At 37.9% G+C, this 27,549-nt stretch overlaps 1 protein-coding gene across 5 annotated transcripts in view; it reads left to right on the top strand.

Annotated features, from left to right (window-relative positions):
* SUPT3H (SPT3 homolog, SAGA and STAGA complex component) overlaps nucleotides 1-27,549 on the top strand; it is a 288,049-nt gene that overhangs the window by 214,329 nt on the left and 46,171 nt on the right. For all 5 annotated transcript variants that reach the window (XM_076332635.1, XM_076332634.1, XM_076332633.1 and 2 more), the window contains 5 exons: nucleotides 11,962-12,037; nucleotides 14,782-14,894; nucleotides 15,528-15,635; nucleotides 16,109-16,297; nucleotides 18,536-18,646. In XM_076332635.1, the coding sequence (XP_076188750.1) occupies nucleotides 11,962-12,037; nucleotides 14,782-14,894; nucleotides 15,528-15,635; nucleotides 16,109-16,297; nucleotides 18,536-18,646 (597 nt within the window). The remainder of the gene's footprint in view (nucleotides 1-11,961; nucleotides 12,038-14,781; nucleotides 14,895-15,527; nucleotides 15,636-16,108; nucleotides 16,298-18,535; nucleotides 18,647-27,549) is intronic.

Here is a 27,549-nt window from a genome sequence, read left to right as displayed (position 1 = left end):
CATTTTTGAATACCACTCTATTGTTCTCTGATTATAGTGGACAGAAAAAGTTTTCTAACAGAAAAAGTTAATTCAAGTAACTGTGCACTCTCCAGTCACATGCCAAGGAGAGCGCATCTACGTACACGTAGTACCATGTATATTAATTTTAATTAATTAATTTTAATGCTTTCCTTATAGACATTCATGAATACACTTCTTACACAAATTCATCATAAAAGTTGCCAGATTTGGATTTCTTGTGGAAAATGGCTGAGCTAAATTGTTTTACTCTTTTTGTAGTTACTAAGTTATGTGAATTAATGAATTAGTGGCCTTCCTTTCAAAAACCAGGTCAGTGTCTTGTGCTAGGTGCATCCCATAGTTTATAATCTCCCAGTTTGCATTAACAAAGTGTCTGTATGGCTAAAAGGGTGACGTTCTCGGCTGACAACCAGACATCTATTTCTATCAGTCATCTACATTCCTGTGTCTACAGGGAGAAGGGCACATCCAGAGGTGACACTTGCCCTTACCACACCTGGAATAGGTGTGATCAGCCTATAGAAGTGCCTCTCTTTTCCCGTTGATTATAAAGGGTGACTAGATCACACTAAAACACCCAACGTTGTATGAGGCGAGTCCTAGCCCAAGAGGCATGCTGTAATGGCTTTATGAAAGAACCCAGCCAGCTTAGCAGCAGCTGGAGTTCTCCTCTCTAGAGCCATACTGGCCCGTTTTCATTCCAAAATACGTATATATATAGGGTCTAAGTATATAGATTTCTAATCTGCCTGTAGGAGTGTATAGAGAAAAGGCTCATTTAAGATCTGTATCCCATTTTGAGAGCCCATTTTTCTGCTTTCCTTTGACAGGAGGGTGGTAACCATCTATACTAGGTGCAACCTTAAGTTAGGAGAGGTGTTTGTAGGGAGAGATCCTACAGCTATTGAAGTTAATGGAAGCTTTGCTGGGTACACTATAGAACCAGGATTTCATCTATAAGTTGTAAGACCGAATTCAGACTTATGAAGTGGATTGCTATAGTGCACACCAAATTACTTGTGCATATAGCAAGAACTTTGTGTCTTTAATTCCTTATTTGTGCATGTACGTTCTGCCGTTATTTTGGAAGTCAGGTTTTTTTTTTTTTTAAATACTTTTCCAAGAAACAATATAACTGAAAAAAACTTTTTTAATTATAAACCTTTTTCATTCCACTGATTGAAAGAGCATCACCTGCCAAGGATGCCTGCATGGATACGCCTATAGCATTGCAGTACTTGTGAATCTCCTGTGCAGAATGGTAATTTCTTGTGCAGGATGGTGATATCCCAAAGAATGGCAGATGCTGTGAGAATTGGGTGTTCCACTGGAAATGAATATGACAAGTCTGTTTTACTAAGGGTAAGGAAAAGACAGAATTATAATATTTACAAATTATCAGGAGTAAAATGAATATGTATTGCTCATATGGCCTGAAACTTCTTCAAGTTTCTCCTAGTCAAAATTTTCCTTGGCCTTCTTATGCTGCTCCATTTACTGTGGAGCTCCAGAGGATTATTCAGGAGGGCATTTCACAGTGTCTGTCAGCAGGCCTGATTCTCAAAGAATTACAGAGATATGCCTTACAGGATAATGAATTTTATCACAGGTATTGCTTACTAGTATGTGCCTTGGGTTCACTTTGCTTTCCTTTCTTTTCAACGTAGAGTGCAAGAATGATATTTGAGGACTTCCTCCTTCTTCATTTCTCGTTTAACATAAGTAAAACTCTCAAATGTATTTTCAGAAGCACATGTTGATGCTGCCTATTAACAGGACAGACTTTTACAATGCAAATTTTTTAAATTAGGTTTGTTCTCTTACTTGCATTTACCATGTGAAGCCAGTGAACAAGAGGGCTGGTCCCTTGCTGTTTCCAAACTTACCTACTGTTCAGTTTAACTAGCTTTACTGGATGTATTGCTTAACAAGTTGTGGCTGTAAAGTGAATAATTCTGGATATATTGTAATTGAGTGAATAGATAGAATATGTCTGGAAATTGAGTTTCACTGAAGCTACTTGTGTGTGGGATTCATCTCCCACTGGTGAACTTTGGGTTGAAACGGTCCCCCTTGGACCGGTAGGAGCAGGACTGGATCCTCCAACCCTCTTCTACACCCAGGAAGGTGAGCAAGCGTGCGAGGCTTGTTGTGCCTGTACCACTCCGAGCCAGCCTCCATCCAAGACCATAAACAGCCTTTAAGTAAAAAACACTCCAGGAGTTTCTGACCACAAGACCAAACAGCACATCAGCCTAGCATGGGAGGGATTTCAGTGGAGTGGAAGGAGTGCAGTTTCAGGGAGTCAGACTATTTGTAAGGCAGCTCTTTAGTTATTCAGTGCTAAATTACCTATCCTGGATGGAAGTGGCTGTACCTAAATTGGGTTCAAAACCAAGCTATCTGCAAATTACAACGGGGGAAAATATTATGAGGGTGAGAGGTACTTGAGGATTTTTTGGGATGACACATAATATAATAACTACAAGAAATTTGCATAGAATACAATATAAATATTAAGCAAATACACATTTCTAAGCTGTCTGTCCTTTTATTTATCCATCTATCCATATCTCTAGTCACAAAGCTAAAAGAAATATTTTTAAAATTTCTCCTGGCTTACAATATTTTCCTTTTGCTTACAAGTGAGCCTCTGTAATTATTGTATTATTGTTAAATAGAGTGCGATGGCTGATTTTGACTGCAAATAAGAGGAAAAATGTAAGACTCATTATGCAAAAGGAACTGTTCTGCTGCTTATATCTCCAAGACAATAAGTGATGCCTATTTTGATGACCAAAAGCTTTACTTGTGAGATGCTAAAGCTGTTTATATTAACCTCATCTATGAATTGATACAGAGTCAGGATAAGTGTTCCAAAGAATGCTATCCAGAAGACATAAAGGTATCCTAATATTAACCTGGTATGTAAAGTTTTTGATGTACAGCCAGATGGAAACCACAGAAAGGTGTTTCAGTGTCCTCAACCAGAAAAGTGAAGGAAGGTCAGTCGTCTTAATATATTAATAAATCCCACATAACTTTTTAAGTTTGGTAGCATAGTTTATGCAAAATTGTTTTATGTTTTTTGGAAAGCACTGCTAGAAGATTGCCATAAATTTAACACATAGTTTTACAAAATTCATAATGATTCTTATTATAGCAGAAAAAAATATTTTCCTGTAGAAATCAAAGGTATTCCATGAAATGGAAATGCTTCATTTGCAGGTTCCAGCTCCCCATTTCAGACTAGCGGTAATAAATTTAGGCAAGGAATTTGGATATGATATGGAGCTGGTTCAAATAAATACAGTGTGTGTAGATTTTACATATGTTCAAGGGAAAAGTATTACAGGGGCAGTGAGTCCCTATCAGTAGGTCAGTTTTATTTATTCCTTAAGCAATGAGATCATGACTGCTGGGAATTAATCCATTCATTTTGTATTGTCTATGCAATTTCATTTGCTTTCTTTCTTCATAATTCCCTTGAAATTTTTACATAATCTTAAATAGTCTTGCCAGCTCCCTTCCCCCTACTTATCTGCACATACTTTGTTAGATTACATTTTACATACTTTGAGGAAGATGAATGGAATTAACACACACCCCGGGGTACAAAGCTGCCTTTGTATATACTTGCATTACTTTGAGATCAGAGCAGGAACCAAATTTACTGAGTCATTCTTTAGTCTTGGCTTTTGCTTAGCCCTAAAATGGAAGTTGCCCTGTTGGTGATGGTGTTCTTCACTCATCACTCATCAGAGTAGGATTCATCTTGCTTTTCTGAAGATGTCTGTACTGTGGCTGTGTAGACCTAAGCCAGTGTCCCTAGGGCTCCATTGCTGACGTCCACAGTTGATGAACTTCAGACAAATTCACAGATGTGATTCATCTGACCTATTTTAAACGTCTAGTTTAGGATGAAGTTGCTCTCTAAAAGTGCCTATTACCTTTTTTACTAAAAAGGGACTTTAGGTGACTAATTAGGATGCTGCAGATGTCTAACTTGGTCAAGTGAATCTTATCTTTGGTCCCTGGGCAGAAAATAACCAATTTTTTATAATGAAAAATTAGAAATGTCTTTAAAATGTCTATTTTGATTTTTATTTGTCGTCATCCACAGCTTCCTTTCATGTCATTTACAGTTGTAGCTCCTTAGCATCTCTGTAACAGTTAAGATTTTTTTAAGCTTCTTAAGGTCTTAAACTATGTTTATTTGGGAGGAGTGGGGTTAATAATATTGTAGAGAAAAAAGCAAAACTATTTTTACTGTTTATAACTGTGAAAATACATTAAAGTTGGGATCTGGTCTGCCAGAAAAAGACCTCATGTTTTCTTCTAATATTAGGAACTTTGTACTAAACACATGAGCACTCAATACCAGTATTATATCAAAGGCCTCAAGTTTGCTGTGCAGACTTGTTCAGATTAATGGTTTGTGCGGAATGTATGGTATGTTCTTTAAGAGGTGGGTAAAAATGATAAAAATTCCCTGTATGTCTGTACTTTATAGCCAAATCAAGTATTACATTACAAAAGCTATTGATCTTTCCCCAAGTGGCATTTTTATTTTCTGTATAAAACTCTGAGTAAGCTTAATCTTTGAAAATGCTTACTCTTAAAATCCTTTTTTTTCTTTGCTTACCAATTCAAGTGATTCTCAGAAGAGTAAATATATTTTTCCTTTATGTAACAAAAATCTTCAGATAGTGATAATCCTCAGATAATTTAAGATACAGAAGACTAAAAATGTGTTTTCAGCATATTTTGTAAGCTCTTCAATATTGAGCTACCTTGTGCTTTACTTCTCAAATGATTTTTTTTTTTTTTTTTTAAATCTAGGTAATTTTTGACGTACAACCTGAGAGCTGTCAGGTACAGCATACAGCGCCCTCCTATTCTCTAGTCTAAATAAAAAACTTTTGTTTAGCATACTCTTTTAGTAATATCAGCCATTGCAGGGCAACTTTGTTTTTTCTCTAAGGTAGTCACCTAACTCCTTTGAAGCCGTGATAGGTACACAATGAAGAGGTCTTTAGCAAAGGAAATCAGGAAATCACGCCACAATATGAATATGCAAGCAGTTTGGGATGCCAACATCTTCATCATTAACATTGTTGCCAATCACAGGGGTGTCCAGCCATGCTGCATACGTTTTTCAAATGTTCCAGCTTAGCAGCTACTCGGCACATTTCCTTCAAACGCGAAATAGTTGGTAAGCAAGTTAACATTTGGCCTCTTGCCTTCCCCCTGCACAAAGAGCTTTATATGTCAAGTGTAAAAGCTTTAAAATGGAATCAAAATAAGATTATTTTTCACCCTGGATGGTAGGTGACAACATGCAACTCTTTACCTTTTCTTTCCTTTCCCTTTTTAGTCTTCTGTTTTAGTTCTTCATGCTGAAAGAAAGATATAATGCAACACATTTTTGGAAGGCTAAGCGTACATTTGCTGTGCCAGGTCCTATCTACTGCATCCTTCAGCATGTTCCAAGGAAAGCATGCAAAGTATTTTAACTCTGCTGTACGCCACATAACTCAGTTTCTTAACTGCTTAGTCTGACTAGTACTACTATAGAGGGAGTAAAAACTCTATATATTTTTAATTATTTTGATAAACCAGTGGGGCAGTGTCGTTGATGTCATTTATTGTACCTACTTTCAAGCTGAGATTGCTTCAAGGTGGCATATCATTAGGGGTTTCAATGTTTTTTCATGTAGGAAAGATTCCCAGCAAACTTGCTTTTAGAGGACTTGAAGAGGACCTCAGTCCTGTTGGAGTGGCTTGCTACTCCTTCCCAGAACAGAATTTGGAAAATTTCACTAGTATAAAATTGAAGTTGTTTCTTAGTTAAAACGTCCTGTCTCATTTCGTGTTTTCAAGAAAAAATAGTTGAAAAATAAAGACTGTGAAAAAGAGCAAGTGGGTATTCTGTAGACTTGAAAGAAAGCATTACTTACAAGTTATAGCATTTTCACAAACTTTCTGTGATTTCCCAAACATTGAATGCTGTTTCCTTTAAACTCTTTTGGCCTGGAGTAACCCTGTGTTCACAGTAGTGTGCTCACTCTTTCTTCTCCCTTTTTATCCCCTGTTATTGATTCATTTTGAGTTTATAAAATATACCTTAGAAATGTAGAGATAAGGGAACATTAAATTCTTCCGAAGCAGGGATGATGTAAGAGAAAATAATTACTGTTTATAATCTTGAGAAGTGAAGAGGAAAGATGATCTGCTGTTGTCTTCTGCTTCGCTGTTTCCTTAAAGATGATATACCTATGCTATCCATCTGTTTATTTCTCCTGCATTTGCTGGTTATTTATAGACTCTTCTAAAACTGGTAGGACTGATGGAATAGCTATCCTTATCCCTTGAACTGTGAGTTTTCATGCCATGATGTGGATGTTTTTGTTAAAGTGTATTGGGAAGAAAATATAGTCCCGTTATTTATGATAAAAGCTATTTTATTTGGTGGTGTGTTAGAGCGTCTCTCTAGAATCCACCTTTAAGAAAGACTTCTTTTAGAGAGGAGAATTGAAGGGAGAAAGCAATTTTATTTTGCAGCTATGTAGGTAATTTTATTACATAAAACATATTCATACAGAGAAAAAGTAAGTGTAAGTGTTCATTTAGTATGTAAGAACAAAATTATGTCCAGTGTTTAGACAACTATTGTAGCCAATTTGTAGAGAGAAATGAAGTCCCTATTGGAAAGATCCCTCAGCAACACCTTTCTTTTAATAAACCTTTGATTAGTATTTTTTTGTTTCTTATAAAGAAACTTGCAATGTTTTGATAGTGAACATACTGTGAGGCATATTGACTAGCCTTTGACAGCATGCATTTTCAGAGTTTTACAGTGTATTTGCTGAGAGTAGCCGTTGCTAAATCATTTAATTTAACATAACTGCTCTTGGGATTAATCTGTTTTTGCAGTTTCCATATTACATTATGGGATGCCTGTAAAAGTTGAAGTAACCTTGTCAAATTTCCAGATGTCTTTTTTCTTTGTCATCTCAGGTAGGAGATGACAAAGCATATCTCCTCATGTTAACATTTCATGTCATTTTGCTTTCTTGTGCCTTCCTTGTTGTTGCAAAGGGTTTTAAATCCCTGGGACTGCTGGATGTGAAGGGTAATAGCTGATGGCTTGACATATATGTGGCAACAGGTAAAAACTGAATATCCCAGGGACTGATACTGGGGCCCATATTGTTCAATATCTTCATCCACAATGTGGACAAAAATGTGGGCAAAGATACAAAATGCACATTCTGCAAATCTGTTGATGACAGTAAATTAAGAGTGGCTGGCATACTGATTGACGGAGCTTCAGTCCAGACAGGTCTTGAAAACCTTGAGAGCTGAACCAACAGAAACTTCATTGAGTTTCTGCATCTGGGACAGGATAACCCCACACATCAGTACAGGCTGGATACCGACTGTCTGGGTAGCAGCCCTTCTGGGAAGAACCTGGGAGGTGATAATGAACATCAGGTTGAACATGAGTCAACAGTTTGGTCTCATTATACTAAAGCAAAACTCACAGTTTTGTAGAAATGTGGCTGGCAGACTGAAGGAAGTTGTCATGCGCTTCTACTTGGTGCTGTCTACATCCAGGTTTGGGTCCTTCAGTTTCACGGAAATGCTGAGAAACTGGAAAGTTTTAGCTGAAAGCTACTGAGAGCTGAGGGCCCTGGAGCACATGACCTGTCAGAAGAGGCTGAGAGATATTACTTAGTTTTACCTAATCTGAAGAGGAGGTTAAAGGGTGGTTAGATAGCAGCCTACAACTGCTGAAGGACAGTAACAAAAATGATAGAGCCCAACTTTTCTTAGTAGTGCTGGGTAGAATAAAGAAGGTCAAGAACCACAAATTGTTGCTTGGCAGGTTCAAGTAGGATATTAAAAATCTTTTTGACTAGTGCAACACTGAAGCAGATTACCCAGAGGAGACATAAAATCTCTGTCCTTGGAGGTTTTCAAGACTTAGCTGGGGAGAGGCATAGCTGACTTCATCTAGTGTTGGCAATAGTCCTCTTTTAAGATGGAGGTTGGGCTAGAGACCTCCAGCGGGAGGGCTGTTGAAGGGAGATCTCAAGCAACAGCTTTGCAAGCCTGCACATTTCCATGTGTAAAATTTCAAGAAAATTTTGACATATTTAGAGAAGCTCAGTCTATTTGATTACCCACCTAAAGTTAAATTATTTCAATATTACCTGGGTGTGCCCAACTAGTAATTTCTGACTGGCAAACAAAGAAACAAATGATCGCAGAATTTAAACCATACTGCATAAAAAGTTAGCATTTTAAATTATTTGAAGAAGTTATCTCTTAATATGTGAAAAATTTAAACCCAAATTAGATGCCTTTCTAAAACATACAGTGAAATTACACAAGAAATTCTAGGACTACCATTTCTAGGATGTATTATGTGAGAAATGTCCTGTGCTATGCAGAAGTTCAGATTAGATGATCCTGGTGGTGCCATCTGTCTTCAAAAGTATGACTGAATTAATTCAGAGGCAAAACAGATCTCTGTTATGATTATGCTAGATGAGGATTGAAGTTATGGCATGTGTCATGACAATGATTTTTAAAGGATACAAAATCAGTCTAGACTTACTTAACGTCTTGATGGAACAGATTGACTGAAAATTTTTACTTACCTGAACTGGCAGCTCCACAAAATGTAGTCAAGATGCCAGCAGCATGCATGGGAGAAGAACTGAAAAATGCTTAATTAGAACATTTTCTATCCTGGTGACTAAAAGTCAAAATACAGTAGAAATGATTGACTGGGTAGAGAAGAAAAGAAAGAAGGAATATCCAGGTATGCTTCTGGACAGTTGGTGGTTCAGTTCACAACTAAATTGAACGTGTTGTCTGTCAACAAGATCTCATAATTGATGGATTTGACTGTCATAAAAGAGTGACCTAAAAGGCAGAGAATAGAGGAAGAAACTGAATTTGAACTACTGATTTAAGTTGGTAAGCCACTATCCATCATACTTGAGAAGTCGTGGCAGTCTGGTGAAGTTCCCACTGACTGCAAAAGGGGAAACATAACCCCCATTTTTAAAAAAGGGAAAAAAGAAAGAGCCTGGGGAACTACAGGCCAGTCAGTCTCACCTCTGTGCCTGGGAAGATCATGGAACAGATCCTCCTGGAAGCTATGCTAAGGCACATGGAGGACAGGCAGGTGATTTGAGACAGCCAGCATGGCTTCACCAAGGGCAAGTCCTGCCTGACTAACCTCGTGGCCTTCCCTGATGGAGTGACTCCATCAGTGGACACGGGAAGGGCTACAGATGTCGCCTATCTGGACCTCCACAAGGCCTTTGACACAGTCCCCCACAACATCCTTCTCTCTAAACTGCAGAAGGATGGATTTGATGGGTGGACTGTCCGGTGGGTGAGGAATTGGTTAGATGGTCGCATCCAGAGGGTAGTGATCAATGGCTCAATGTCCAGATGGAGATTGGTGACGAGTGGTGTCCCGCAGGGGTCTGTATTGGGACCGGTACTGTTTAATATCTTCATCAATGCCATAGACAGTGGGATCGAGTGCACCCTCAGCAAGTTTGCAGATGACACCAAGCTGAGTGGTGCGGTCGACACGCCAGAGGGTCAGGATGCCATCCAGAGGGACCTGGACAAGCTGGAGAAGTGGGCCTGTGTGAACCTCATGAGATTCAACAAGGCCAAGTGCAAGGTCCTGCACCTGGGTCGGGGCAACCCCCAGGATCAATACAGGCTGGGGGATGAAGGGATTGAGAGCAGCCCTGCTGAGAAGGACTTGGAGGTCCTGGTGGATGAAAAGCTGGACATGAGCCAGCAATGTGCGCTCGCAGCCCAGAAGGCCAATCGTATCGTGGGCTGCATCCAAAGCAGCGTGGCCAGCAGGTCGAGGGAGGGGATTCTGCCCCTCTACTCTGATCTGGTGAGACCCCACCTGCAGGACTGCGTCCAGCTCTGGAGCCCTCAGTGGAAGACAGACACGGACCTGTTGGAGCGGGTCCAGAGGAGGGCCACAAAAATGACCAGGGGGATGGAACACCTCTCCTGTGAAGAAAGGCTGAGAGAGTTGGGGTTGTTCAGCCTAGAGAAGAGAAGGCTCCAGGGAGACCTTATTGCAGCGTATCGGTACTTAAAGGGGGCTTATAAAAAAGATGGGGGCAACCTTTTTAGTGGGGCCTGTTGCAACAGGACAAGGGGGGATGGCTTTAAACTAAAGGGGGGGTAGACTGAGACTAGATCTAAGGAAGACATTTTTTCCGCTGAGGGTGGTGAAGCACTGGCCCAGGTTGCCCCGAGAGGTGGTGGATGCCCCATCTCTGGAAACATTCCAGGTCAGGTTGGAGGGGGCTCTGAGCAACCTGATCTAGTTGCAGATGTCCCTGCCCACGGCAGGGGGGTTGGACTAGATGACCTTTAGAGGTCCCTTCCAACCCAAACCATTCTGTGATTCTATGATTTTTTTTTTCTTCCTGATTTGAGAAACTTCTAAGGCCAAATACTGGTTGTATAGCCTGTCTCCAAATACTCTTATCAACAACCCTTTTGTTTTCCATTAAAGCTGATTAAAGAACTTCGCAATTTTGGTTTCATCAGATGTAAAAGTGCTTGGGAAGTCAGAGCAAAATTTGTGTGTGTGTGTGTTTTCTTTCTTTGTTTTTTTGTCTTTAATGCGAACACACCTGGACCTTACCTTCTTTGTGCATGTTTCTTGAGCTGTATGGACTCACTGCAGAAGTAAAGTCTCGTGCCATCAGCCACTCCTGATACCACTTTGTATCCTTAGTTATGGTTCTGTTCTTAGCAGGTGTAATGATTTATTGATTGAGTTATTGTTTGGAAGATAGTTATATTCCTTTCCTTGATGTTTAAGACAATCTACTTTCCTTGTTTGAGAGACTTGAGTAAGCTGTCTGCTTCTCAAGAGGATAATCTCTTTAATCTAACCACTGCTTCCTGCCTCTGATACTTGAAGGATTTAATCTCTTCTAGAGACCTGATCCCTACCTTGTGAAAATCAACCCTGCTCTGTTGAAGTAAACAAAACTCAAACACGCTCAAACCTAACCATGAACTTCAGTGCTGCTTCAACCATGATTCAATTATGACATAGTATATATGTGGAGGGAAGGGTGTGCGTAATGTTTATGGTTTCGTACCTTGACTTTTTTGAGGTATAATCTTCTGGTTTACACTGGATTCTGTGTGAAATACATTCTTAAATCCAGTAGTGAACATTTTAAGCCGTTTTTCTTGAATGAACTCTAATTCAGTCTAATTTCCTTTCTTCTCCTGTAGGTGTTCAGAAGTACAAAAAATCAAGCATAGCTTAACAGTAAAAAAAAAATGAAACAGGCACATTTACCACATAATTATTGCAGTATATTGAATGTCTGTGTGGGAAGGGGCACTTCAGTGCTCCGCTCTGTCTGATACATCCTCAATGTGATGGAATTTATTCACTTCACTACTGCTAATGCTCCCATTTTAAAAGCACACAGGTTCAGTTCTGCTCAGTGCAGAACATGTTGGCCTCGGTCCAGGAGAACGTTTTACTTGTCTGGTCATCTGTAAACACGTAGGCAGACTACTCATGTGCTTCAATTTAAATGTGCACCTTGGTCAGGGCAAGAGTGTTCAGCACCTTTCCTAACTCAGCCCTCGTCACTGTCGTAGGTGAGCGGTGTGCAAGCAGATTTTTAAAATAAGAATTGACACGCTCTTCTGGGTAATTTAACTCACGACACTAATAACCAATCTGTGGTTTATATTTCTGCATCTTAACTTGTTCAATGCATGTTTTATTTGGGGGGGGTTACTTCAAGGTTATGGCAGGGGTGCTTTGCTGCTATAATTCCTGTTGTGGAATGCAGTTCTTGTTGGAATAAGGTACATCATGTACTTCTACTCTTTTGTCAGAGAGCAGAAAGACAAACACGAATGATGGACTCGGTCCAGTATGCAGAATTTTGTGAAAGTCGGCAGTTGAGTTTTTGTAAGTATTATAATGGCTGCACTGTATTAAGATATTTGATTATTATTTCATGTAATGGAGAACACAGCAGAACCTCATGGTTTTTTAAAGCACTTGTTTCATCCGCAATAATAAAACTTTAAATTCTTTGTCCACGTAACTCCTGGGAACAGTTAATTTAGCATAGTTTCAGGCTGTCAGGCAGAGTATTTTATTTGAATATTTACCAAGCTTTCTATATGCTCAAATACTGTGCTGGTGGGGACGACTGCAAAGAAAGAACTGGTAAAGAGTTAATGGATTAAAACACCCATACTTGCCTGAAGTCTGTCGTGGTGGTGTTATAGTCAGCATATTAGTAAAGTTTCATGGTTGCAGGTTTTTCGGAATGTGTCTAAAATTAGAGAAGAGCAGCAAGTTTTGCTTTTATTTCCCTATCCACAGAGACACAAAGAACTTACTAAAGAGTCTTTTCTATTTTAAGCTGTAAGCTCCTGCTGTGGAATTTATTCAACATTAGCCAAATTCATCAGTATACGCCATTCCAACACTAATAACATGATGACAGAATTAGGGCTTTACTAGCACTGAAAACCAACTTACTAGAAGTACTTGTGGGCCACAACTATAATGAGCTGTAAATTAATGGGCTTGATCATGTAGCAAAACATCATTACAGAAGTGGTTAAGTGATGACTAAGGTTTTAGGTCAAATGTCAGAGAAAGTGAGATGAAGGAGCCAGTAAAAATCATGACAAAACAGCACATGATCCTACAACACAGACTTGAACACAATGGTGTCTTTAAATGAGAGACCTTATCTTGTTCCTCCTTTTAAATTCAAAGAAAGAGTGACTCATTTATGGCAAATAAATGACACATTTGAAATACTGTTCTGTATCAGCAAATGTCAGCAAATGTAGGAAAACATGTTTTGTAAGCATTTCTTTTCCTAATTCAATATGTTTTGTAAGCTTAGTTATAATTTGGCATCACACATCTGTGAGCCATTAGATAAATGATACTTCAGATTAGGGTGACTTCAGCAAATGAGAGGTTTGTGATAAAGTCATCTTTAAAACCCAAAAATTATCATCTGGAGGCAGAACAAATAGAAATCCTAAATTTGCAAAATAAAATGGAATGTTGCTGACCAGGGGATTGTGATCTATAAAAAAGTCTCAACGATATTTTCAGTGTTTTTAAATGACCATGTCTATACAGTCCTTTTCACTGACTTTTAATGTCGTTAAAGAATAAGAGAATTACAGTGCTTAGAAAACAATAGCAAGAGAGACTCATGCACAAATTCAATTGCATAATATGAACTCAACTAGATAGCACATACTAAAGGCCATGTAGAACATTTGTTCAAAACTAATGCAAAGGCTATTTTTGCTTATTTTCTTATATTTTAGTAAAAATTGAATGTATTGCTATGCTTAAAGTAGTAAACCCTTTTTACTGTAATATAAACCCATGAAAACCGTGTCACAAGAGAATAAACCTGGAAGGGACTTCAAGAAACTTCTTCTAACAATATATATTCATAATTAAAGCTCCATGTATTTCTGTGCAGTTTTAAAGACAGGCGAAAGAAAAGATCCATCAAAGATCAAGGACTACACGATTACAAATTTAAATTCTAGGAACATTTTGTGGTCCTGCTATCACCTTCACACTTTTTCTCTTGCCTTTTTTTTTTTTTGGCCCTCAGCAATTCTGTGTAGCTTTTTCATTCCCTCCTAAAAAGTAACCATTATTTACACCTGTTTTCTCTTTAACACCTGACATCTCTTTAGCTTTTTAGTCCTCGTTGAAGGCTCTCTTTGAAAGAGCTGTTTCAATGATTCTTCCACCTTGTATTTACTTCATTTTTGTTGTCCTGTCTTCACAAACAGCCCTCATTAAGACCTCTGTATTACTAGCTTCTTTCTGTCCAAGTCTCCGCAGCTTTCTGTGATCAGCTTGTCCACCACTGACCTAAGAAAGATTGTCCGTTTTTTGGTTCTCCTGTGAATTTCCACGATGCTTTTTCAGTTCCACTTTGGTATCTCTCATTCCTCCTTTTACTCTCTCAGCAAATATCATGTTTCTTTGTCGTGTATTTTTCTCTGTACTTTCTCCTAAGTGATCTCATCCATTAGCAGTGTGAAGTTCTCATATGAATGTTGATCATTTGCAGATCTATGTCTATCCTTATTTCTTTATATCCAAAGAACACTTTAAAAACACTCATCTACAAATCATTTTGGCCAGTTTGTCAGCACCTAATCCCTGTATGGTTAACACAAGGACTTCCTAGTTCTTCTTTCCTTCTTCATTTGTCTTCGCTGTTGTTAACACATTTATATAATTTTATCTGGGCCCAGATTTGTGTTGATTTCTTCTAGTGCTTTCTCTCATTCATCAAAGATGCAATGCAATCATATTGTTTCTTTTACAATAATATATTCAAAATCGGGTTTGTCCCATCTATGGTCCTCTGAAGTAGACCCTTCCTTGTTCTGAAATCTCACGTATCATTGATTAACTGTGTGTTTTTCTCTTTACTCCATGCTGCTTATGGGTCTCCAAAATGTTGTGTATGAAATAACAGTCTTTTCCCCACTAATTCCATTTTGAGAATTCCTTCCTTGGCCAATCAAATCACATTCACACTCCTTGTTTCACATTTGCAGTCTTTTCTATGACCAGAAAAAATGCATTATTTTGGCCTACCTGTTGTTAACTTCTCCTTTTCCCCTTATGATTTTAACTGCCAGCAAAGAAAGCATCCAAGTTTCGTGACTGGTTGGATTGTAGCAGTATGGAAATAAAGCCAAATGCAGTTGCAATGGAGATTTTGGCATATTTAGCGTATGAGACTGTGGCACAGGTAAGGGATTACACTCTACTGTTTGAACTCTAGCTAAACAAAATGAATTAGTACTTGGATGTACTTCGGCCTCAGGTGACGGTGTTGTAAGCCCCTTCAGAAGCATGCAGTCACTACTTCAGCTAACCAAGCTAACTGGATTCCTGTCTGTCTTTCAATTTACTGTATGACAGATGCATACTATACCGTTTTCATCCATCTGATACACAATAGAAATGTTTTATAATGGTTACAGAGGAGAGTGGAGTCCAGCACGAACTTTATTCAAGTCCAAACTGAAACCACATACTTTGCTATGTGACCTTTGGCAGTGCGCTGAGGCTCATTCAACCCCATTGCACAATTGGATTAAAAAAGCAGGATTTCCTGGAAAACAAAATGTTACCTTAGTGCCAAGCCAAGCCCTCTTGGGTAGATAGACTACACCATATATTTACAGAAGTGGAAAAGAAAGGTTCCTTAGGCTGAAATATCTCGGAATAATTTTGTTTTCAATTGAGAAACACTAAGAATAATCTGCCTCAACCCACAATTCCTATCTCTCTTCATTGTTACCATGGCATTTAGTAGTAGTGGTAGTAAGTACCATGTCAGTAAACCTACCTGTTTATTGGCTGTTTTTTGCCCCTCCAGTTGGTGGACTTGGCCCTTTTGGTTAAGCAGGACATGGCTCCCAAAGCTGGTGACCCATTCAGTCATGCCATATCTGCCACCTTCATACAGTATCACAACTCTACTGAGGTAAATCTTGCTTTTTCACATATTAATGCATTTGATGTTTTACTTTTACATGTGTTTGGTAGTTTATTGCTTTCAAAGTAGATGTTATTGAATCTGGTATTGATCTAGACTTCTGTTATGGAGTTTCTGAACATTGAAGTTATGGATTTAGACAGAAGGACATTAAATTATAGTTCCAAATGTTAAATTCTTAGTAGCATCTTTATATTTAAATGTAAATCCTCTTTTCTTGGGTGGAAATTCTTTCTTTCTGTATTGAAGGCTCTCCCTATTGCAGATTTGGAGATTAAAGTTGTCAACAGTGGCAAGTGCAATAAGTGCTGTATTGCATGCATTGCTGCGATACCGATATTATAGTAACCTCTAGAATGAGCAAATTTAATTCTGTAATACATCTCTTCTAACAGTAAATCTAAGATTTTTTTTTTGGTGATTTGATTATATAATGGCTGTTTGACATCTTGCTTTTATAGCCGCATCTCTTAGGGCAATCTACAAGTGTGAAGACCAGTCTTGACTCTCCTGAAAACACACCACCTCCTACACCCACACCCCCAGCATCAGCAGGACAGCAACATCTTGGGAAAACCCCATCAGGAGCCCTGGGGAATGGTGGAATTGGACAGGACTCTACCAAATCCAAACAAAGGAAAAGAAAAAAGGTATTTGGTGCACAAGCCTGAAAAAAAAGAAGAAGAAACCAAAACATCTCCAGGAAATAACATGTCTCTTTTTAAATATTAATTTTAACCTATATCACATGTTAACTACCAATGTTTTTGTAGGGCCAAATGTGTGGTTTGGTGTTCCTTCTATCAGAACTAGGCTAAAGCTTTTCAGTAATGGCTGCAAACTGAATTTTGCTGAGGTAACAACTGCTGCTTCTAAGATAAGCTGCTGCTCTACAGCCAAAGCAGTAGATACCATCCCAAATAATCATCCCCTTCTCTGACAGTAGCAGCTAGCACAGGTTTTGAGGTTCAACGCATAAGCAAAGTAGGCAAAGAGGTGGTTGTGATTTTCCTGCTCCCAGCAGCCTTAGGCGACTGTCTTCTTTGCCTATAACAACTTTGCCTGACCTGCTTTATTTTTATGCCAGTTGGTTGCATTCAATCTAAATGTTTGTTTACTTTGCATAAATTATGGATGTCTCATATTCAGAATGTGAAATGTAAATATTACAATTCCTGTTGTAGATCCTTGGTATTCTATCTGAGAAAGATATATGTACCTTAAAACCACAAGGGAACTAGATTTGATTAAATAAACTGGATAGAAAGCACTGTGTTAGTCACTTAGGGCTTTTTTGAAAAAATGTGATGGCAGTACTCATTTTGCTGCAAAGCAATGGAGTGACTTGTGGTTTTCTTACGTGTGTTATTATTCTCCTACAAGTATTAATTTTTCACATAATTTAACCAGTGTTTTTTACAATGACAGACAGAAAAAAATGTATTTTCTCCTTCTAGTGTCATCAGTGCCCTTATTATATTCCATTTAGAAAGCCTTTAGTGAATCCTGAAAACTTTTCTGAAGACTTTTGCTTTTTCCTCTTCCTTTTTATATTATATTTGATTATGTTTTGTTTCTGTGGCTGATTTCCATTATAGTTCCTAGGAACAAAAATTTAGCTGGAGATGTAGTTTTTGATACATTATATTTCACTAGTTTTGTGAGTTTATTTTAATTTCCTAGTGTTTGACTTAATGCCTTTTGAAATAATTATATTCTAAAAAGTGCACCATTTTAATGAAATGTTCCCATGACTTATCCAATTTGGTTAGCTATATACTGGATATAACTGAGGCATTGAGACAAACGAGTTAACTTAAGAATGTTATTCTTAGTCCATGAAGGCACAGTCCAGCTGAAAATATTTGAGTTTCACATTCCCTTTATGAACGTCAATCAGCAAGGGAAGAATCTGCCATCGTATTATGAATAATTCCGTGTGTACACACACAGGCTCCAGTGGACGCAGCACATTTGAAAATAAAACATTTTGTAAAAAATATGCCAAGTTTGAAAGCATTAGTATATAGTGTAAATGTATGAGGGGGCTGTGTATGTGTGTACATTAAATTTCAGTGTATAATTTAAGTTTTTGTCATTCTTAATACATTCACTAATATCGTTTTCATGAATTTATTACCAAGCAGCCATCATTCTGATAAGTCATCTGAATTCTGGCAAGCAGCTGTGTCTAGATGGAGCCTAAACCAACATTTCAGTTTGACTAGCAAGGAGAAGAGAGTAACTTTTTCTTTTAAAATCCTGGGGATATTTTTATAAAATCAATGGACCAATAGCAGTGAATTCTTATTTTTCCTATTTAGGGTCCTTAATCCAAAAAGTTATTTGAAATTTGAAAACATTCCAGTTTGAGGTAATTAAAATATTTTTGCATCTCTCTAACACCATTATGTCACATGTTTCATCTTCAAATTTCAATCTGATATTATTCAATGGTGACTTTGGTGTCAAATTGCTTTCCACTTTGGGTACTTGTTCAATATTTTCCCCACCCCTTGACATCATAATGAGAGCCTGAAATGTTTTAAAAATAGTTTCTGTGGTTATTGCAGTATGACTTATATGACCCTTTCATTTTAGTTTGAACGTTTTCTGCTCTTTTCAATTGCAACATACAGCAGCACTAGGTGAAAGATTTAAGAGGACAAATATGGTGTTCTTTGGGTCTCTTAAGCAAAGTTCATGTAAAAGTCCTCTTTGATTTGTTAATAGCTTTTTTCTCTAATGTAGTGTGTGGCAGCAATGATGTGTATCCTCAGGAAAAAAAAATTGGTCCGTTTTATAAAGGTTTATTTTCATACTTTATGCACTGTAGGTCTGTTGTGTGTTTTTGATTTAGTAACAATTTATGTGTTTTTCTGTTGCAGAGCACTGCAGCCTGTGGTATAGAGGCTCAAAGCGATGCCATCCAGCCCAGCCACATCAGAGAGGCCATTCGACGCTACGGCCACAAGATTGGCCCCCTTTCCCCATTCACAGTACGTAATAACAGAGTTATAAAAAGTTATATTTATAATCTTAAAGAACTTTGATTTTCAAGTGGTCAAATGAAGAAGCTTTGGAATTGTTGAGAGCAATTTGTGGTAACTGTAATTTTCTTTATAAAAGTGGCATAATTCTCTTGGGAAATAAAACTTAGTAATTTCTGTCTCTTTTTGGAAAGACAAAAAAGTTTTTTTTTCTTTTAAATATTATTTTCTTTCAATTACAAATTATGCTTTTTTGTTAGTGCTTGAATTTTCTGTTTTTGCAAAGTTTAGGTTTACAGTTATTTTAAATTATATGTATTCCAATATGGTGAGGAGCACTTTATATTCTAAAATTAGTTGTGTGTCAGATACTGCTCCTATTGGAAGTTGAACTCTCAAGTGACACATTTACAGTTGGAGAAAGAAGAGAATGGTTTCTTTAGACAACTTTGAACCTCCACTAAAATGTAATAGAACTGAGCTTGTGGTAAAACGCTGATGGGTTATGAGGTTTTGCCATCATTTTTTCTATGCAAATTGCAAATCCATTGTTCAGAGCAGCCAAACGAATTCTTTATTTCATTTTCTCAGCTGATAAAAATGTGAAATTAGTCTGTCTCCAATGCCATAAATTGGGGTCATTTTCTTCTGATCTGCTGTTCTATGTGGCATATATCCTTGCTTACCTCAGAATATCTACATTTAGGAAACAATGAATGTCAAAGAAATCATCATAGGGGAAAAAAAAAACAAAACCCGCCAAACTAGATCTGAGCTCCTAAAAATCAGGAAGAAATTGTCCATTTTTGGAGAGATTTTAGGACAGGAAAATGATTCTGAATTTGGAGGAAATTCATCTACATAAAAATTATGTAGAAGTACATGAGGACCGTAAATACCAAGGAAATAGTGGGACTTGACCTTAGAAGCGAGGAACAGGAAAAAATAAGAGTAAATGAGTATATGAAATTATAATTTTCCTAGTGTCAAAACTGATCAATGCTTTTATAAATGGCAGTAAATGTTTGGTTTATTAATGATAGTGGATACGTATTTGCAATGAATTATCTTTACATAATTTTACTTCTCTCTCTTGCCACTCACAAATGCTAGATTAATATCAGGTAAATCATAGGATAGAATTTCTAGTCCAAAATAGAGAAGTGTCTTTAGCAGAAGTTTGCTAAGAGATGTAGCAAAGAACATGGCAATAGCTTCTGAAAGCAGAGAATGTATTTAATTTTATTATAAAGAAGTGAAGAGCTCACATAAACAATTACAGAGAGGTAAGTCTTCCTTCCCCGACCCTCACTAAAAGTGGTTTGGATAATTATTAACCAAAGTTTGAAATTTCTCTGCAACCACAAGATACAATAAAATACTCTGGTTGGGTTTTTTTTTTTTTTAATGTCCTGCAATGTTGTGAACTTCCCAAACAGTACAACTAACTGAACTATTTAATTTGTTGACGTTACCTACAGTCAATGTGGTTGATGAGATGAGCCGATCTTGTTTCCTCTAAACAAGCCAAGAAAGAGAGAGGGAATCTTGGGTCACCTTCTAGATGTATACAGATGTTGTAGAGCTGTAATACGATTCCTTTTTTAATTAGAAAGTTCAGGAAAAGCATTTTGAGAGATACAATAGAGTATGCATTTAGGTCTGCCAATCTGCTCACTTTTCCTGTCAGTGCCCTCACTGGCAGTTTTGGGGACGAATGTTGCTATCACAGTTGTCCAAAATGAAAGTACCCCAGCTTCCTGTAAGCTCCTTACAGGTGCAGAAAGCATGAAGGTAGATTGATGCTTCCTTTGACCCTACATTTTCGTATTGAAGGCTTTCACACTGTTGTATTAAAAATATTATCTCTAGGCATTTTGAACAGTACTGCGGCAACACTTGCTTTTGAATGACGTCTGCTTTCTCCTGTTGCCACTACCTTCACAATAGTTGCTTTGTGTATCTGCGTGACCTCGTAGGATGACAGAACCAGGAGGAAAGGTGGCTTTACTCGATGTGCTTCTTGTGATTCTGTGGTGACACTTTAAAAGCTGCAGAGAGAGAAATATTGAATGGGTATCTTTCATTAGATTCAGTGAAGTCATGCTTTCAGCTGTTTCCACCCTTAAAACTTACCTGAAGGTCATGTAGAGAAGTTAGGAATATACATTTCCACATCACCTCTTCCATTTCGCTTAAGCCTGTTGATCATTCTTCCACATCAGATCTGATTTATAGTCAATAGGTGCCCTCACAGAGTCTGCTGTAGGTAAGGAGGAAGGATGTTTTTGCATGTCCAGATATTTTACACTGTTTCCTGATGGCAGTTTACCTTTCATGTTAACAGTCCTTCTACAGAAGCAAGGAAAAGAATGAGTATAGCTCACTGAAGAAACAACCATTTTTGTGAGCTATATACATGTTCAATTCAGTCCCTAAAATGTATAGATTAGACTGAACTTTAAGTAAAAGACATAGTTCTACATTCTTACAATAGTGACAAGAAAAAAGTGCAAGTCTGCTAATGCCAAGATGCTGTATTACTCCAGTGTAAGTTTATGATACTTGTACAGGAAGAATGTAGAATCAGCCCTAGAAACCTAACTGTGTACATAACTATCCCAAATAACATGATGTGTTAGGAACATACAGGAAATCTCATACCAGGAATAATAGGCAAAATAAGTTATGCAAAGTATTCAACAACAGTTTTTTGAAAACAAAAGCATGTTACTGCTCAAGTGCTGACCGTTGAGAAAAGATTGGAGAAAGAAAAAGGAATCACTTTAAATGCTTTCCTGTCTTCCAAAGTAATGTTACATGAACTTTGGCACAGTACAGTTATTGGGATTTAATAAATTATTTTAATTTTGTAGGCCTATGCTGTTCTGAAATTTTCTTGGATATGTGACTACTGAGCAGTAAGGAGGATTTACAGAAGAATTTTACCCTTGCTGTAAATTAGTAAGAAATAATGGACAGCTCTGGACTATTTTTTCATTTTAAATAATTTCCACCTCATTCCAGCCAATCATACGAGGCAGAGAGCAAACATTTTCTTTTTCATTTGGGAGATTATTTTTAATTTAGCTAGAGTTGTTTTTTGGTTTTTTGCCATGCTGCCTAGTGTGAGGCATTCAGAAGTTTCCCCGAAATTCACTGTGTGTCATTTTTAATGTTTATGATTTAACAACATTGTTTTTTGAAAGACTTTATCATCTGTAAAAATGGATTGAGTTTAAATCAGCAGTACATCTGGAGAAATGAATAAAAATCTGGACCTGCAAACTATCTGATAATATTTCCCCATTTAAAATCGCGAGATACTATAAAATCAATGTTCTCTGTACGAAAAACTCCATGCAGATGATTGCGTTTTAAACCAAAACCAGACAAGAATATTCTAACTGCCCTTGATATCAAAATACAGATTTTGTCAATTCCCTTCTTTCTTTTTTTTTGTTTTCTCCCTGCATTACAGTTTTTAATCTTTTTTTTTTCTCACCTTCTTATCATTTCTCACCTCTGGTGAGCCAGGACTTCTCAGTTCTTAGGCTAACGCTAATTTCTACACTGTCTGGAAACTCACCCTCAGTAGTGGCAAGACCCATACATAATTGCAGAAACAGATGAAGTTATAGATATTTGACTAGATTGCCAGCTAGGAAACCATCTTGTTTTCTCCAGATTTAACATCACACTCCAAAAACGTGAAAACCCCCTACCTTCCTTCTCCTCCGTGTGGTTACAGGAAGGGGGATCTGCCCTGCTTTAAGACTTGATTAACATGTTTTTCAGTGATGACTCATTCATATTTGACCCAGGTACTTGCCCGTGCACACCTAAAGCTAACTCTCCAGAAAGGCCTCTGTGTTTCAATCACTCGCTATGGAGACTGTGATGTATGAGGCCTTGATTCTGCTCAACTGAGTAAAATTTACTTGTTTCCTTGGCACAGTTCACAAGGGGATATGAACTGATAGGAGAGTCTTCTTCCGGTCTTATATTTACCCTACCAGTACACAGCCTTCATTGTGGTGTGGGTTGTTTGGCTTTGCCTCAGACCGCTTTGCCATTCCTCAAGGTGGTCGAGAGTGGAAAAACCAGGTACACCAGATCAGAAGACCATGAGAACCTTACACATGTAGGTATTAGGCTCTCATCTTGTCTTGGTAGTAAACAGGTGTTTTCATCAAGAAACTTCAATGTATGGGGCACTGACTTTGGGATGGATGCATTCAATATGAGGTTCACCCATAGGCAGACTGAGTTCTTCCCTGAGCACCATCAGTCGTGGTCTTATTTTGAAGCGTGATGTTGGAAGAGACAGAGTGAGTGGATCTCATAGGTTTGTTCCATACCAGGTATTTCCAAAGTCAACCTTTCCATTTTAGATGTAAACAAGGAAGCAGTAGTTCATATCCAGGATCCTTCTCAGATATGTTTCTCTGGTGAAAGTCTGATGTGGATCTTGCCTTATGTTCCAGGTCCTCACGTGGGATTCAGGACAACAAGTTATCTCAGTTTCCCATATGCCATCTCACATCTTGGGTACCAGGTTGTTCTCAGTATTAGGGTTCTCATCACTGAGCTCCATTTCTTACACACTACTGCTCCAAAGGATTAAAACAAGTTAGTTTAGTTTTCTCTACTCATTTGACTAACCTTTTTCTTTCCTCATGTCTGTCTCTTTAAAAAGGTGAAAGACTTTCCATGAGTAACGCTGGGGTGTCTTTCCACATCACCCATCCTTGTGTAGGAAAACACGACTGTTACATTTCTTCTAGTTAGAAAACTCATCCCCTAGTGGTTTTGGTTCAAATGCTAACTTGAATACAGCAGGCCCTTGTCAACTGCCAGTCTGTTGGTTATTACGTTGATCCATAAAAATATCCCTTCTAGTGGCTTCAAAGAGATCAGGGGAGGGTTTAGATCCTTCTGATACAGTTTTTCTCTCAGACACCATAGAGAATAGCTCAGAATTCTCTCTAACATTATATCAAGGTTTTGCACTACCTAGAAAATAAACATAGCCTATGTCAAGTAGTTCTTGTTTCTGAGATTTGAAGAAATGGCCATACCTGGTTATATAAAAATCTGCTGTAGGACTGTTAATATATCTCCTCCGTGTTTGGTTAGACACACGCCACCAGACCTCTACATCATTGAAGTGTATTTAGATTGCAGGGGGCTACTCAGTGCTCCATCTCCATTTTTATCAAATTAAGACACAGTGGTTATTGACATTGCATGAAAACTCAAAGGTGTGCTTGTATGTCTGGATAGAGAATTGTGTCATTGGAGTCATGCACTGTGTGAATATGCACGGAAGTAAGCCCTTGAAGAAGGAGAGGTTAATTTTCTTTAATGGATTTGAATATATTTTGGTTGTATATTTTCCCATCTGCCTGTCTTTTCTCAGTTTTTTCAGACTCCCAGGGGGAGAGAAACAAAGGGCTTTTGTGACAGTTTAGCCAATGCAAAAAAATAATCAATTATGGCTAAGAATCCACTTGACTGGGAATAGTAATGGCGTCTCAGTACTTCAGGAAGGAGCTATTCCTGAATACACCGAGTCATTTTGTACTCAGCATCCAGCGTTTAACTGGGTATGAATCTAAGATTACGCTTACTGCGTTTAGTGTCCTGGTATGATTTGCTTCCTTGTGTGAATAGGTTTCCCGGAAGAATCAAAGTGTGTTTCCTAAATGCAGTCATAGTGGGCTAGTGACTGTTTAGCCCAGAACCAGTTATGTCACTATCTGAGAATTAATGTAAATTGTTCTAAGTGAATAAATAAATATTTCAAGACTGTTAGGTAACTATTTGTTAGGTAACTATTAGTTTTGTTAGATGGATGTTTTTTACAGAAATAGAGATACTGAGTATTTTCAAGCATTAAACCAATTATTGAGGTGAAGAGCACTAGTAGCGACAATAATTGCCATGACACTTGGATTTTTATAGCACCTTTGTTATGGACATCTCAAACTGCAAACTTTTTGCTGGTAACATCCATTGAAACATTCTCTTGATATTAATGGGGTAATATCTGACATGCTGTGTTTGGCAATTTTTTCTGAAAGAATTGCAATATATCATATCTTAGGTCTGTGACACCAGAATGAGGGACAAGGGAAAGCGAAGAGCAGAAACAAAGCAAAATTTCATTGAATATGCATCCCAGGATGCTTACTGACTATGAGAAACCCTTGCCGTACAGAATTCCTCATGGAACCTGTGGCTCATGGACTTGCATGCCAGCTGGCGGGTCATGCTGACTGGTTCTGGTAGTGAGGAAACCAAAGCACATTATGGGATAATGGATGTTTTCTGACTGCAGGCTTCTGCATATATAAAAAGGAATTTGGAGCTTGTGCCCAATGTAGGGATTCCACAGTTTCTAGGTTCTCCACCCTGAAGTCCAGGATATTAATCATAGAATCATAGAAAGGTTTGGGTTGGTAAAGACCTTTAAAGATCATCTAGTCCAACCTTCCTGCCATGGGCAGGGACATCTTCCACTATATCAGGTTATATCATAAGCCCCATCCAACCTGACGTTGAACACTTCCAGCGATGGGAGATCCACAACTTCTCTGGACAACGTGTTCCAGTGTCTCACCACCCTCATCCTGAGAGGACTCCTGCCAGCTTCATTCTTTCAGCTTTGAGAAAGAGTTGACCTAGGTTGACCTATATTCAAATGTTCAAAACGGTTTTGCATTCCGCTGCAGTTTGAGGCATATATGCTAGAACCCTGCTATTGCCAAGTTGTACTGATGTGATTCATGTTTTATTTTTGGTTTCACTGAATCTTGCTGGTTTTGACTGGTTGAACCTTGATGGAACTGAGATGAATCTCATCAGTTGTAGTTGCCAGATGCAAACATACTTTCTTTCCAAAATGACTAGATTTCTGAAGGAAATCATGTGAAGAACTTCTGTTTTGTAGAACACTTCAAACTGCTAGTGTTACTTCTAAAATGGAAAACCTGAATGTAAGTACCAGTTCTGTCTTTTGCTACTGAATAACTCAGTCCCATACATAGAGTTTAGATTTTATTTCTGTTTAAAAAGCAAATATAGGAGAATATTTTCTTAAAAAAATACATACTCTTTTGGGACTATTTTCTTAAGATGGTTAATATGTATTTGTAAAGCACAAACAGTGAGGTTTTCTGACATCTTTCCCTTTTTTGCTGTTTCATCATGATTGCCCCTCTCTTCCACCTGATTTGGTGGTAAGTGTGCCTAATAAGGCAGTTTTGGAAGAAGAGTTAAGCTGTGTAATTTATTCTTTAGCAGCATTTGATGGATGTTGGTTTGGACAAAAAGAGCACTTTGAAAGTTTTATAATCATATGGTAAATGAGAACTAACATTAAACTAGTGAAAATGATCCGTTTGCATTTATTTTGACCTTAATAGCTATGTCAAAATGACTAACGTAATTAGAGCATTTAGGTTTTGTCTCCAAGTGCAAACCACAATGGAAAGCAGCAAGTGTACTCTAGACTCTTCTGCATTGTATCATGTCTAAGGTAGTCTAGACATATGTTTTATCCATATATTCTTTGCTAACAGTATTGGGTCATACTCAGTATTGCCAGCTTTAAAGCATGGTCCAGACTTTCAAGGAGCAGAAAAATAAATAATTGATTTAAAAAATAGCGCCATATCATTTTGCAAGACAGGAATGGGAAATATGTGACTCTTCATCATGTGGGATGATACAATTCCATGTGCTGTACCTGAATCTATTTCTCTGTGCATTTAAGTTAAGGAGGTGAGACATTTTATGTGTATTAATTCATTGCAGGCTAAATCTTGCTTCCTTGATCAAGGAATATGGGAAATTTGTCTACATAGGATTTTAGATTTTTTATACTGGGAGATGAATTTATATTTGGATATAAAATTAGTATATAGGAATATTCTAATGTTTTCATATAACATCTATTTGTAATTGTACTCTTCTACACACGTTCTTTTTCTTATTATTCATTTAGATAGTTAAGGAGTAGAATAATCCTGAATGCCCAGTCGTTAAACATCAGCTCGGTCTATCCCAGGATCTCAAGTACAATGATATTGGTACTACAACCCTTTACATGAAGACTGTAGCCACATCATTAGATCATTTCTTGGTTTATTTGGATGAGTGGTCTAATTATTAGACACATTAAAGCGTGACCTAGAATGAAGAGAGTAAGAGGATTACTTCTCTAACATGTACAGAATGTATTGGAGTTCAACAGGAAGTCAGTGGAAAGTCATTTTGAGAAAGCGCAAATTGCCGTATCTGGTAGCATGACCTGGGTACATCCCTCTTTCTTCATGAAACTTTGGTTCTGGTCTCTTACTTACTTTACAACATGGCGGCATCACTGATTTCATTAAGATTCAGGATTTACATGGGATCAAAATCAATACCAAACCAAATTATAACAAGCTTAATCTTTCCACAGACTGGCCAAAAAAGTAAAATAATAATAATAATATGTTAGATTTAGATTAATCTAAAAAGCTCATCTCTCTAAAGTGCATAGTGAAAACGATCTGCAGTCTTGACTGGGCCTATAGGTATAATCATAGAATCATAGAATGGTTTGGGTTGGAAGGGACCTCTAAAGGTCATCTAGTCCAACCCCCCTGCCGTGGGCAGGGACATCTGCAACTAGAGCAGGTTGCTCAGAGCCCCGTCCAACCTGACCTGGAATGTTTCCAGGGATGGGGCATCCACCACCTCTCTGGGCAACCTGTGCCAGTGTTTCACCACCCTCAGCGTAAAAAATGTCTTCCTTAGATCTAGTCTAAATCTACCCCCCTTTAGTTTAAAGCCATTCCCCCTTGTCCTGTCGCAACAGGCCCTGCTAAAAAGGTTGCCGCCATCTTTTTTAGAAGCCCCCT

This window comes from Aptenodytes patagonicus, chromosome 3, assembly GCF_965638725.1.
Source record: "Aptenodytes patagonicus chromosome 3, bAptPat1.pri.cur, whole genome shotgun sequence".
NCBI lineage: Eukaryota > Metazoa > Chordata > Aves > Sphenisciformes > Spheniscidae > Aptenodytes > Aptenodytes patagonicus.
The sequence above is the reverse complement of the archived record's forward strand: the minus strand, read 5'-3'. Positions and strand labels throughout refer to the sequence as shown.